The 12,434-nt window shown below is 39.4% G+C and overlaps 1 protein-coding gene across 1 annotated transcript in view; it reads right to left on the bottom strand.

The window, feature by feature from the left end:
- Nucleotides 1-2,309: 2,309 nt before the first annotated feature.
- jph3b (junctophilin 3b) overlaps nucleotides 2,310-12,434 on the bottom strand; it is a 117,584-nt gene continuing 107,459 nt past the window's right edge. Inside the window, exon 6 of the mRNA XM_057836940.1 lies at nucleotides 2,310-7,555. Coding sequence (XP_057692923.1) covers nucleotides 7,475-7,555 — 81 coding nt within the window. The 3' untranslated portion in view covers nucleotides 2,310-7,474. The remainder of the gene's footprint in view (nucleotides 7,556-12,434) is intronic.

A 12,434-nucleotide genomic window follows, 5' to 3' on the forward strand; every position in this document is an offset into this window, starting at 1 on the left:
ATAGATAGATAGATAGATAGATAGATAGATAGATAGATAGATAGATAGATAGATAGATAGATAGATAGATAGATAGATAGATAGATTTATTTTAGAATTTGATCCCCCCCACGTATGACCTGGCCCATCTGTTGGTTCGACAAAAATCAATGTCCATGTGACCTTTGAACACAAATGTTTGTCCACCTCTTCTCGTCGTGAAGTTGTAATTTGTATTTTAGACCGCTAGATGGCAGCAAATGCTTATCTTGAAGACCACGCGGAAATAATCACTCGCTTATACACTTCGCTCGCTGAAATCAAACACACTACTTTGTTTTACTAATTTAATATTGACAGATAAGATTATTAAATCATATTTTTCCCATCAACTGCTTTTCTGTTCTTTCCTGACGGCTCTTGGGATAAACACCTATCTCCTCCTGGGAAAAACTGCTAGGACCGGTTGTTATAGTAACCATGGACCGCCCTCCAAACCAGGCATGTAGCAGTCTTCCTCCAATAGGATTGCTGCACACACACCCACACACGTAAAAGGTAAAACAAAAATGCCAGTAGTCCTTTTATTTTAAACACTTTAATTAATTTCTCCACGAGAAACAAAACCAAAACATATTAATTCCCAGAAAGAAAGAAAATGGGGAGAAAGAAATATTCAAACTAGAGAGAGAGCTTGGCATGCTGTAACATGCTGCAGTGTAAAGGGTGCATCGTCACCAGGCTGACGACAAACAGCAGAATCATTATCGGTCTTGGGCTCAATTGAAAGAAAATAATATTGTATGCCTCCTGGTTTGAACACATGATGGACAGGGGTCAATGACAGAAATGAGACAACAGCTGAGATGAGAATACTGCCAGTCAGAAAAACAGCAGCATCTCACTGTCCTCTGAAACAGTTGAGGTGGCTGGGAGCACAGACATCTTACCCCATCACTTGAAAGGAGGATGCACGCACTTGATACACTCCCATGAACTTACCTTTACGCAAACATGCAAACAAATATGGCTGATCTGCCAGATGGATTTTAGAGACAAAGCTGGTAAATGCAGTTAAACAGGGTACACAAAAGTACTTTTGTCTGTCATCAAATCTTACGATTAGAGAGCAACATTAACAACCGTAACTTTTGAACCAGGTCATTGCTTTGTACAACCATACTACAGATGTGTGTAAATGTCTCAGAGCAGTATTAGAGTCGGTGTTTGAGCTTTACCACAGCATTATAAAATAGTAACTCCAATAAAAGTAATTCACTCCATTACATTGTAATTGTTCTGTTCATCAACATTGGGTTGTACACAATCGATATATTAATTAATGACCAATTGAGTGATTACTATGAAAATCACAAAACAAAAAAAAGTTGTTATGAATTTTATCAGATATTTTCCTGGTATATTATAGACTATTACAAAATTACTGCTGTCTTCATGTTCAATTGTGGGCAATACATAATGTGCTTTCTGTTGAAATTTCACATTGAAACCAATATGCATTCTTCCTGTACAGGTTAACCTAGTTTGACCTCTAAAATACATTGTATCACAAAAGTGAGTACACCCCTCACATTTCTGCAGATATTTAAATATATCTTTTCATGGGACAACACTGACAAAATGACACTTTGACACAATGAAAAGAGTCTGTGTGCAGCTCATATAATAGAGTTCATTTATTCCCCCCCAAAAATAACTAAAAATATAGCCATTAGTATCTAAACCCCTGGCAACAAAAGTGAGTACACCGCATGGGAACTGCGTACACCCCTAAATGTCCAAATTGAGTATTCCTTGTCATTTTCCCTCCAAAATGTCATGTGACTCGTTACACAAGAAAGCCCGCAAACAGTTTGCTGAAGATATGTCAACAAAGCACATGGATTACTGGAACTATGTCCTATGGTCTGATGAGACGGGCTGGCTTTCTTGTGTACCGTCTTCAGAAGAGGCTTCCTCCTGGGGTGACAGCCATGCACACCAATTTGATGTAGAGTGCGGCGTATGGTCTGAGCACTAATAGGCTGACCCCCCCCCCCCCCTTTTTTTTTTTTTCCAATCTCTGCAGCAATGCTGAAAGAACTCCTGTAACGAGTCACATGACATTTTGGAAGGAAAATGACAAGCAGTACTCAATTTGGACATTTAGGGATATACGTATTTACTAAGGGGTGTACTCACTTTTGTTGCCAGGGGTATAGATATTAATGGCTATATTTTGAGTTATTTTGAGGGGAAAATAAATGAACTTTATTATATAAGCTGCACACAGACTACTTTTCATTGTGTCAAAGTGTCATTTTGTCAGGGTTGTCCCATGACAAGATATAACTAAATATCTGCAGAAATGCGAGGAGTGTACTCACTTTCGTGATACACTGTACATGCTTTGAATGCACAAATTCAACAGCTTAGTGTTTAATGTTTTTTTTTTTCCACAACATACTCTCCTTTGTACTCTCAACTAACAAGGAGCTAAACAAAATTCACAATAGGCATTAGATTCATTGATTGACCAATACATTTCCAAGGATGTCCACATATATGCCCTTTCTGTGACTTCCAGTCGGTAGATAGCCACTACTGTAACGACTTTGAATCCTTAATAGATATTTTGTAAAGAGTAAATGCCAAACCTTTTCCCCTCCCACCATGTTTTGATCAGCAGTTTTATGTCTATAGCTCTAGACGCAGCCTATTATCCTACTACATAATGCCATTAGCGCACTACTCAATAAATATCCAGAGGCAGTACACGTAGTAGCAGGGGATTTCAGTCATGTGGATTTAATAAGTGTTCCCCAGATTCCATCAACACATAAAGTGTGCCACACGAGGGTAAAACCTACTAGATAATATCCACTCCAACATTTAAACAGGCCTGCAATCTATACCATCACCCAGTACTGGGCTGGGAGACAAAAAAAATCAGCCATGGTATTTTAGCTGATAAGCGGAGCACAACCAACAAATATTCAGTATATGTTCACCTGACAGATTTGACTATTATCCCAAGCCCAACTCTATTATTTTGGCAGATACTGTATGTTACATATTATGTATTCTTTCATTTCTCTCTCAACTGCTACGTCAACATCATAGCTTGACTAGGCAGGAAAAAAGTGATGTAATTACAACTAAAGTCATTTGGAAACTTATTTTAATAGAATAAATTAAAAATGAATATTGCTGAAACTGCCTGGGAAAACTGTCTTCATGTTAACATGGGACCAACCAACAAAAACTTGCTATTCCATCTTACTTCACTAGATTCTATATAATTACTGTAGTTTAACTCAGGATCTTTGAATTCAATTAAATATTTGGATAATCAGAGAAGGTATGTCTGACATACAAGGGCGTAGGTTTGCTTAGGGACGGTAGGGACAAAACACTCGCAACTTTTCAGGATGCTCAAATTGTCCCCACCAACTTTTAAGCAACCCTATTTGCATTATATAATGCGTTCAGTTATATAGGTCATTTTGATTGTCTTCTCATATGTTGTAACGATAGAATTGACCCTACCACTATTAAGTGAATTATTTTCATTATTTTCAGACTTCATTTACCCGTTTCACTTGCTGAATGAGCCAGTGGAAATGGAATGGAAAATATTCAATCTATTAGATTATATTCTTCTTCAAATATGTCATTAACACCCATCAATCCTTGCTCTGTACCTACCTGCAAATATCTGAAGATGTGCGTCTTTTGTCAACTCATCCACTTTTGTTTGCCGTAAGTGCAATCATTTTCTATTTTTATTAAAATTATCTGCATCGGTGTTTTGGAATTTCCCAACACAGCATCTCAGGCATTGGTTTAAAAAGGCTCCCTCCTTTAAAAAGCTATAACATGTATTTTGGACCAAGCAAAAACTGGGCAGCATCTAAGTTCTAAAGGACTTTTTAAATACCAATACTAAATGAACAAGGAAATATATTGGTCAATAATTGGATCAAACACCTGATTATGTCTCGGTCAGAGAACAGCAATTACTGTAGTTTCTGGACTATAAATCACAATTTTTCAAAGTTTAGCTGAGCATGTGACCTATACTCAGGTGTGACTTATACTGTATATATTTTTTCACATACAGAACCAGGGGACAGGAAAATAAGACAAAGGAATTTGTTAGTAATTATGTTAGGTTGTGTTGTTTAGGCTATCTGAATAACTGTTACAGCTTTTCTCAATTGCTTTGGTACGTTTCTCAGATTAGAATCAAAATTCTCAAATCTACTTGTTCAATCATCACAACATCGTATCACTAGTGCACATCAAAAAAGCAGTTTCTCATTTCTTAAAGCAGGTTGCAGATGTTTTTGTGCCTCAATGCAAATGATTTTGTATAATTCTCTGCTGTTTCCTACATTATCAGTTGCATCTGTCATGATGGTCAAAATGGACGATCATGGGTCTCTATTGAATAGTCTCACCACCCACAACATTTAGTCATTACGTCATTGCATAAGTCTTTACATGCAAAATAGATGAACTTGTTGCCAGAATATGTCAACATGTGTGTGCTTATTTCTAAGCATCTTCGTTACTTATTTTACGTAATTTATTTTAAACTGCCAAAATTTGTTATAATTTGGGACAATGTGGGTTTCCACCACTCCAACATAATCAGGGAATGGTTTGCAACCCACAACAGAAAGGTAATGGAGTTCCTCCCACCATACTCCCCGTTCCTCAATCCCATTGAAGAATTTTTCTCCACATGGGGATGGCAAGTGTATGATCGCCAGCCACACTCAGATGACTCTTCTGGATGCCATGAATGCAGCATGCAGTCATCACAGCAGATGCCTGCAGAGACTGGATAAGGCATTCAAGAAGATTCTTTCCACGCTGTATAGCAAGAGAGGACAGCCATCGTGACATAGGTGAAAATTTGTGGCCCAACAGGGAGGAATGTCAAGACGTGCAGAAAGGATGGGGAAAATAATCCCAACATGTAGCACTCAAAGTTTAGTTGTGCCGATTGTCTCATGTTCACGTTTCTAATTTTGCTAGCATTTTTCTTTGTGATACTCAGTGCTGTCTTTTGCTTTCTGTATCGCAGTGACATGGTCTGTCAAGAAATTGTAAAAACAGTAAAAGTGTAAACTGATTCTTGTCCAGTCTCTTCCAATCAATCTCCCTCACACAAAGGTCCAACTTGCAATTTTCATCAAAACTTACGTACACCATCTTCAGCATCAGAGCCTATCACCAGAGTAACTGTTCAATTGAGAGCATGACTAAGCAACTGTCTTGTCTCTACACAATGAAACAAGGAGTTGTAATTATGACAGCACTGACATGTTCATTGGCAGAGAAATTTAATTTTGAGCGATGGATTAAGTATTTTGCACAAAAAAACTGGCTTTTGCAGGTAATCCATGTTATATTGCTACTTTTGCGACATGTTGTGAGGATTGAAGAAGTAGTTTTGATAATTTCTGATTCTGATCTGAAAAACTTACCAAAGCAATTGAGAAAAACTGCAATATATTTAGAGAAGCTGATTCAGCCTGTTTTTTGTTTTTGTTTTTACATTGTGTCATTATTATTATGATGTAAGTTTGTTCTTGTTTTATGTCAAAATAAAATTACCCCAAAAAATGCTTATTATACACCAATGCGATGTATACCAATTTTTTGGGGGACTATAAATCACAGCTTTTTTCATAGTTTGGCTGGGGTGTGAATTATACTTAAATTGTTAACACATTATTATATCATTTCACATGTTATTTTGGTGTCTTGGAGTGACACTGATGTGTGACACTTGTTAGCATGTTCTTTATGCTATAGTTATCTGAATAACTCTTAATAGCTATGTTACGTCAACATACCGGGCACGTTCGCATTTCGCTGTTCATGCTTCATGTAACATTATCATACTGTACACTTATTCAGCATATTGTTCTCTATTGTATTTTTATTTTAAATTGCCTTTCAAGATGACATATATGTTCTATGTGTTGGATTTTATCCAGTGAATTTCCCCCAAAAATGTGACTTATACTCCGGTGTGACATATAGGTTTTTTTTGCCTTTTCGTTGCGCATTTTTTGGCTGGTGCCACTTATGATCAGGTGCGACTTATAGTACGAAAAATACCGAATATGCTTTTTTACAGGATGAAGGCTTGTCAAGGCCTATGTTACGAGTTAGCCAGTAGAGGGCATTCGCCCCAGCCTTCAGCCTGTAGTGTGCTGGGACACATTTCTGCTTATTTCTTCTTTATTGCGCATTTTTTTGGGGTGCTGCGACTTATAGTCCAAAAAACAGTACTACAAAATTCAGTTTATTTTAGAATGATTCTGAAATTTTACTCAAAACCCAAATATCGCAGTCTGTGAGTAGCGTATATCATTGTAACAAGTTCTGGTTGTACCCTGCCATTTGCAAAAGTCGGTTGAGATGGATTTTATATTGTTAGATATACAATGGTGCACACACTTAAATATTTTCTCTAAAAGCCTCTGGCAGTTGTATCTATCTACCTGTTGATTTTAGGCTATGCCAAGAAGGGTTTGTCCTGAACTACCACCAACTCAGAGGAAGCACAGCTCAAAGACTGGTATGTGTGGAGGTGGGAAAGAGTAGGTGGGAAAGAAGGGGAGAGCATCACCGCCGGAAAATGGTGGTAGGCTGGATGTGAATGAGTACAGAGCATGTCCTCATGAGACGTTTTCTCTCGGCTCAATGCAAACATACAATGGCTTTGTGGGGGCACACCACAGTCATGCACTTTACTCACACGCAGATGAAGTGGGATGGAAAACAAGCCAAGTGTGTGTGTGTGCATGCCCAGGGTACATGGAGAGGGAGCTTCTCAAAACTGTGTCTATGTGGTGCTGTGATTCAGTCTCTGTATTTGTCTCCCCTGACAAAGATTAAAGAAATACAACATCAGTAAGAAGACCGGGGCAGGCGGAAGAACCAAAAAACTCATTGAGTCAAGTGAAGGGCTTACAAAATAAATAACATACTGTACCCATCAACATATTATACATGAGAGAAAATGTTCACAAATAAATATTATAAATCTGTTGTAAACTATGATTTGAAAATGTAAAAGGTATATATTTTGTCTTCAGACAGTGGAAGCAGGCATTACTTGCTATAATGCCCTGGCCTGGGAATCAGACCAGTCTCAGTCAATATGTGAACTACTGAAGCTCACTTTAGTCCAGTTACCGTACCGTATCATGCTCCCCGTTTTTTTAGGCTTGTCTACCCATCTTATATCCACGTCATCGGGCTCTGACAGCTGTCTCACCCTCATGGTAGCTGGACTGAGATGTGAACAAATTGGCCGTCTTCAGCTCAAATCTTTTAGACCAAAATGTCCACTTCAGTGGGGTGCAGTCCATTTTCCAGGAACTCTAGGAGACCGCAGCTCTCTCACAATAACTATAGATATTTATAGTTGTAGCATGATAGGCTCATTCCAAAAACAATGCTATTATTCTTAAATAAAAAAGTGAATAAACAAAATAGCCACTCCAATGTTGAGAAGAATCACCACGGCAACCAGGATAGTGCTGTAGGCCTGCAGGGGAGACAGACAAAATGTAAATAATAACAGACACAAAAACACAAGTGTTTTCATACATAAATGTGTATGTAACCCACGTACTGCTAAAAATAGTCATTCTAATTCAACAATAAGGAGAATCATCAGCCATATCCCCAGGACACATCTTCATGTGCATCAATCAAATTGCATGACTGGAGACTTATGTGGCCAGTCTTTTGCATGACTGGAGAATTATGTGGCCAGTCTTTTGCGCCTTCTGTTTGAAAACATCATTACCTTGGGTTTAAACATCTTAATGACTGAAAGAACCCATTAATTTGTATTATTGTAGACAGGGCTGTCAACAGACTTGCAGGGGATCAGGGATAAGAACCCTTATAGGGCCATCCCAACCCCACACCACCCCACCCCTGCCACTGGCTTGTCACGACAACAAACGCAGTAATGACAGCAATGACAGTGTAAATATTCAAATTATTTAATTTGAGATGGACAGTTAAATTTACAGACCGTAATGTGATGTGACACATTATAAACTATTTTCATCTTTTGTCCCATGTAGGCTACAATACAATACAACTGAGAGTGCTATGCCTGCCTGCTAAACAACAAAACAGTATAACAGTGGGTTGTAAACCCAAGATAAATCAAACCGCTGGACCAGAGTCTGTTCAGCCTCGCGCACCTCCTCCCCACAGATTAACATACAGTGGGGCAAAGAAGTATTTAGTCAAACACTAATTGTGCAAGTTCTCCCACTTGAAAATATTAGAGAGGCCTGTAATTGTCAACATGGGTAAACCTCAACCATGAGAGACAGAATGTGGGATAAAAAAAACCCAGAAAAATCACATTGTTTGATTTTTAAAGAATTTATTTGCACATCATGGTGGAAAATAAGTATTTGGTCAATACCAAAAGTTCATCTCAATACTTTGTTATGTACCCTTTGTTGGCAATAACGGAGGCCAAACGTTTTCTGTAACTCTTCACAAGCTTTTCACACACTGTTGCTGGTATTTTGGCCCATTCCTCCATGCAGATCTCCTCTAGAGCAGTGATGTTTTGGGGCTGTCATTGGGCAACACTGACTTTCAACTCTCTCCTCACCCCATGGCGTCAAAATCAAAACAAGAACGGTGAGCAAAAATCCCAGAACCACACGGGGGGACCCAGTGAATGACCTACAGAGAGCTGGGACCACAGTAACAAAGGCTACTATCAGTAACACAATGCGCCGCCAGGGACTTAAATCCTGCACTGCCAGTCGTGTCCCACTGCTGAAGAACGTACACGTCCAGGCCCATCTGCGGTTCGCTAGAGAGCATTTGGATGAGCCAGAAGAGGACTGGGAGAATGTGTTATGGTCAGATGAAACCAGAATAGAAATTTCTGGTAGAAACACAGGTTCTTGTGTTTGGAGGAAAAAGAATACTGAATTGCACCATACCCACTGTGAAGCATGGGGGTGGAAACATTATGCTTTGGGGCTGTTTTTCTGCAAAGGGACCAGGGCGACTGATCTGTGTAAAGGAAAGAATGAATGGGGCCATGTATGGAGAGATTTTGAGTGAAAATCTCCTTCCATCAGCAAGGGCATTGAAGATGAGACGTGGCTGGGTCTTTCAGCATGACAATGATCCCAAACACACAGCCAGGGCAACAATGGAGTGGCCTAGCAAGTCTCCACATCTCAACCTCATAGAAAATCTGTGGAGGAAGTTGAAAGTCTGTGTTGCCCAACGACAGCCCCAAAACATCACTGCTCTAGAGGAGATCTGCATGGAGGAATGGGCCAAAATACCAGCAACAGTGTGTGAAAAGCTTGTGAAGAGTTACAGAAAACGTTTGGCCTCCGTTATTGCCAACAAAGGGTACATAACAAAGTATTGAGATGAACTTTTGCTATTGACCAAATACTTATTTTCCACCATGATTTGCAAATAAATTCTTTAAAAATCAAACAATGTGATTTTCTGTTTTTTTTCCACATTCTGTCTCTCATGGTTGAGGTTTACCCATGTTGACAATTACAGGCCTCTCTAATATTTTCAAGTGGGAGAACTTGCACAATTAGTGGTTGACTAAATACTTATTTGCCCCACTGTATATCCCTGATTTCCCATCACCCTCTCTCTCCTAGGCTCAACACGAGCAGCATGTCTTGTCATACCTCAGCTCGACAGGCTACAAACGGCCGGTGATTCAAGCTTTGGTCACGGTGATCGCGAATATAAACGTTCAGTGTTTGCGGCTGTTGTTCACTTACCGACGTCACCGTCCACAGCCAAATGAAGCCCTAATTCTCTAGCTTCTTGTCCCCCTTTTAAAAACTTCAATATTTTTTTCATTCACCTCTATGATCTACATCTCTTTTTCTTTTTTCTTTTCTTTTCTTTTCTTTTCTTTTCTTTTCTGGGCACCCGATTGATGATAACTCGCCATGTTTAGACTTTAAAACAATGACAGATTTTAATTTCCCGCTTCAGGGCACGTCCGTAGTGTAGCCTTGAGTACGCCAGCCCAGAACGAGGTCAAACCATTCTCTGTTAAGACGTGGGGGGTCGTTGTGCAAAAAAAGGACAAAATACACATTTGAAATGTTTAAGATGTTAAAGTTTTTATGTATATATTGAGTACAACATAATATTTAATCAGACAATGATTTAGATAAAAAAGAAATATGTGAACGTAAAGTAAAATAAATTAAGGGTCATTCAGTGGCCCCTATGGTCCTGAGGCCCGTGACAACATACCCGGTAGCTCAAGTGTAAAAAGCAGCGCACCTAGAATTATATGCTGGCGCAAGCCTTACTGATCCTCTTTGGTAATTTGGCTTTGGTTTTGCTGAAAATGATAAAGATTGTTTTCACAGAGCCCAAAATCTGTGCCAGAACCATTTATTGCTTCTGCAAGACTAAAACTACATAGAATATCAACACTGGAGTAATGACACGTCATCAACAAATGGTCAGGGAAAATTACATTCACATAAGTGAAGGCCAGTTAATGATCAATGGGCTCCAGCACCCCCACGACCCTCGTGAGGTTAAGCAGTTTGGAAGATGAATGAATAAGTGTCCTCAGTCTGATCTCATAATCAGAAATCAGGCCAATTTTGCCATTTTTTAGAGGACTGGATTCGGAGATAAAGAAATATTTATTTTTATCTAAAATACTTAAGAACTATAAACTAACAAAGTAATTCAGAAGCCCAAGGATATTGCGAAAAAAGAAAGAAAAATCTATATTTCTACAATACGCAATACAGCAGGGAAACAGCTGAGGTGGAAGAACACACCGCAGGACTAATGGTAGTTGTGGTTGGAAGCTATTATAAGTAGTGTTGCACCGATACCATTTTTTGGCCCCGATACCGATACCTGGCTGTGCAGTATCGGCCGATACCGATACCATACCGATACCACCCCGAATATATATATATATATATTTTTTTTTTCTTAATTTTTTTTTTTTTTTTCCAAAGAGCTACATAATTACATCATTGCTATCAAGGCTTTGTCAGGCTGTTGCTTACCTTTGCAAAATAGGAAAAAGTACACTAAACCCTAGTAGACAATAGTTGAATAAACCTTCCGCTCTCAAAGGCCAAAATAGTGCTAAATTTGTGAAATTAATAAAACATGTATAATACTAGCCCAACAATAAGAAAGTAAAAATAAATTCATAATAATAAACTCTGAATGAACTGAATAAACTTTTTTAAACCTCTCAAAGTCCAAACAGTGCAACTTTCATGAAATTATTGTCACATTCTGCTGCTGGTTAGATTGTGTTTTGTTGCTGGGCGTGGGGGCGTGGCACTTGAATCCAATGCAGGCTCATCAACGCAGCATTTAAGCACGGGTGATCTCAGAGAAGGCTGCCGAGATATTTGCCTTGCTGATCGCTATTTGACATCTGGCACAATAATCTCGCTACATTTGCTTGTTATGCCCCTGCATTGGGTTTTTCTGTTAGTGTGCTGCTCTCGTTTGTAACCGCTGCCTATCGTCTTAGTTTGTCCGTCGACCTGCTGTCACGGACTCCTTTTGTTATTTCTACTGTTCCGCGATTGCGTGTTATTTTTTGTTTGCAATCATTAAACCCTTTTATGTATCCCCCGCTTGTAGTCTGCTTCGAGGTTCAACCTTGTTTCCGCATTTGCGGACGCTAACAATTATAAGTAATAATAATTGACCACAGCATCCCGTCTCTCCTTTTTTTCGGGAGGTGGGAGTCCCTTATTTCTATTTCTGAAAGGTGGCAACAATACTTTGGAAACACTTCCCAAATTACTGCGGCATTTCTTTCAGTAAAAGACAATAAAAGTAAAGTAGACGAAGTGAACTGACCAGAGATTGTTGCTCCGGTCCAGCGGCCTTCTTCCTCTGGATAGCAGTCCTGCTCTTGCAGGCTCAAACTCGTTGTGTTCATTCACGTTTCGTCTTCAAATGTTTTATCAAGTTCGAGGTATTGAAACTGCCGATTTAACTCCACATCTCTAAACTTTCAGGCCGCAAATCTTGCATGCAGCCATTGATTATAATCGACGGGATTTCTATTTGGAAATATTTCCCGACCGACACCGCGCCGCCATATTTCCTGGTTTGTTTTTCGTCCATATGAAAAAGCCCCCTTTTGATTGGTCAGGAGTGGCTATTGGCCCGCTCTCATTGGTCTGGAGCATGCCAATAGCGATAGCTGCTTGGTGTTCACGTGTCATCACACAACACAGAGACAGAGTGTAGTGAGCGCCAGGAGGAGAAAAAGGCTGTGGTCAAATGTTGTAATAATGGACCGGTAAATGGTATCGGCGCCGTCTTTGTTGGTACTCGCCGATACCGATACCACCATTTCGGGCCGGATCGGTGCCCCCTGCCGATACTAG

The sequence above is a fragment of the Corythoichthys intestinalis genome, chromosome 5 (genome assembly GCF_030265065.1).
Source record: "Corythoichthys intestinalis isolate RoL2023-P3 chromosome 5, ASM3026506v1, whole genome shotgun sequence".
Classification (NCBI taxonomy): domain Eukaryota; kingdom Metazoa; phylum Chordata; class Actinopteri; order Syngnathiformes; family Syngnathidae; genus Corythoichthys; species Corythoichthys intestinalis.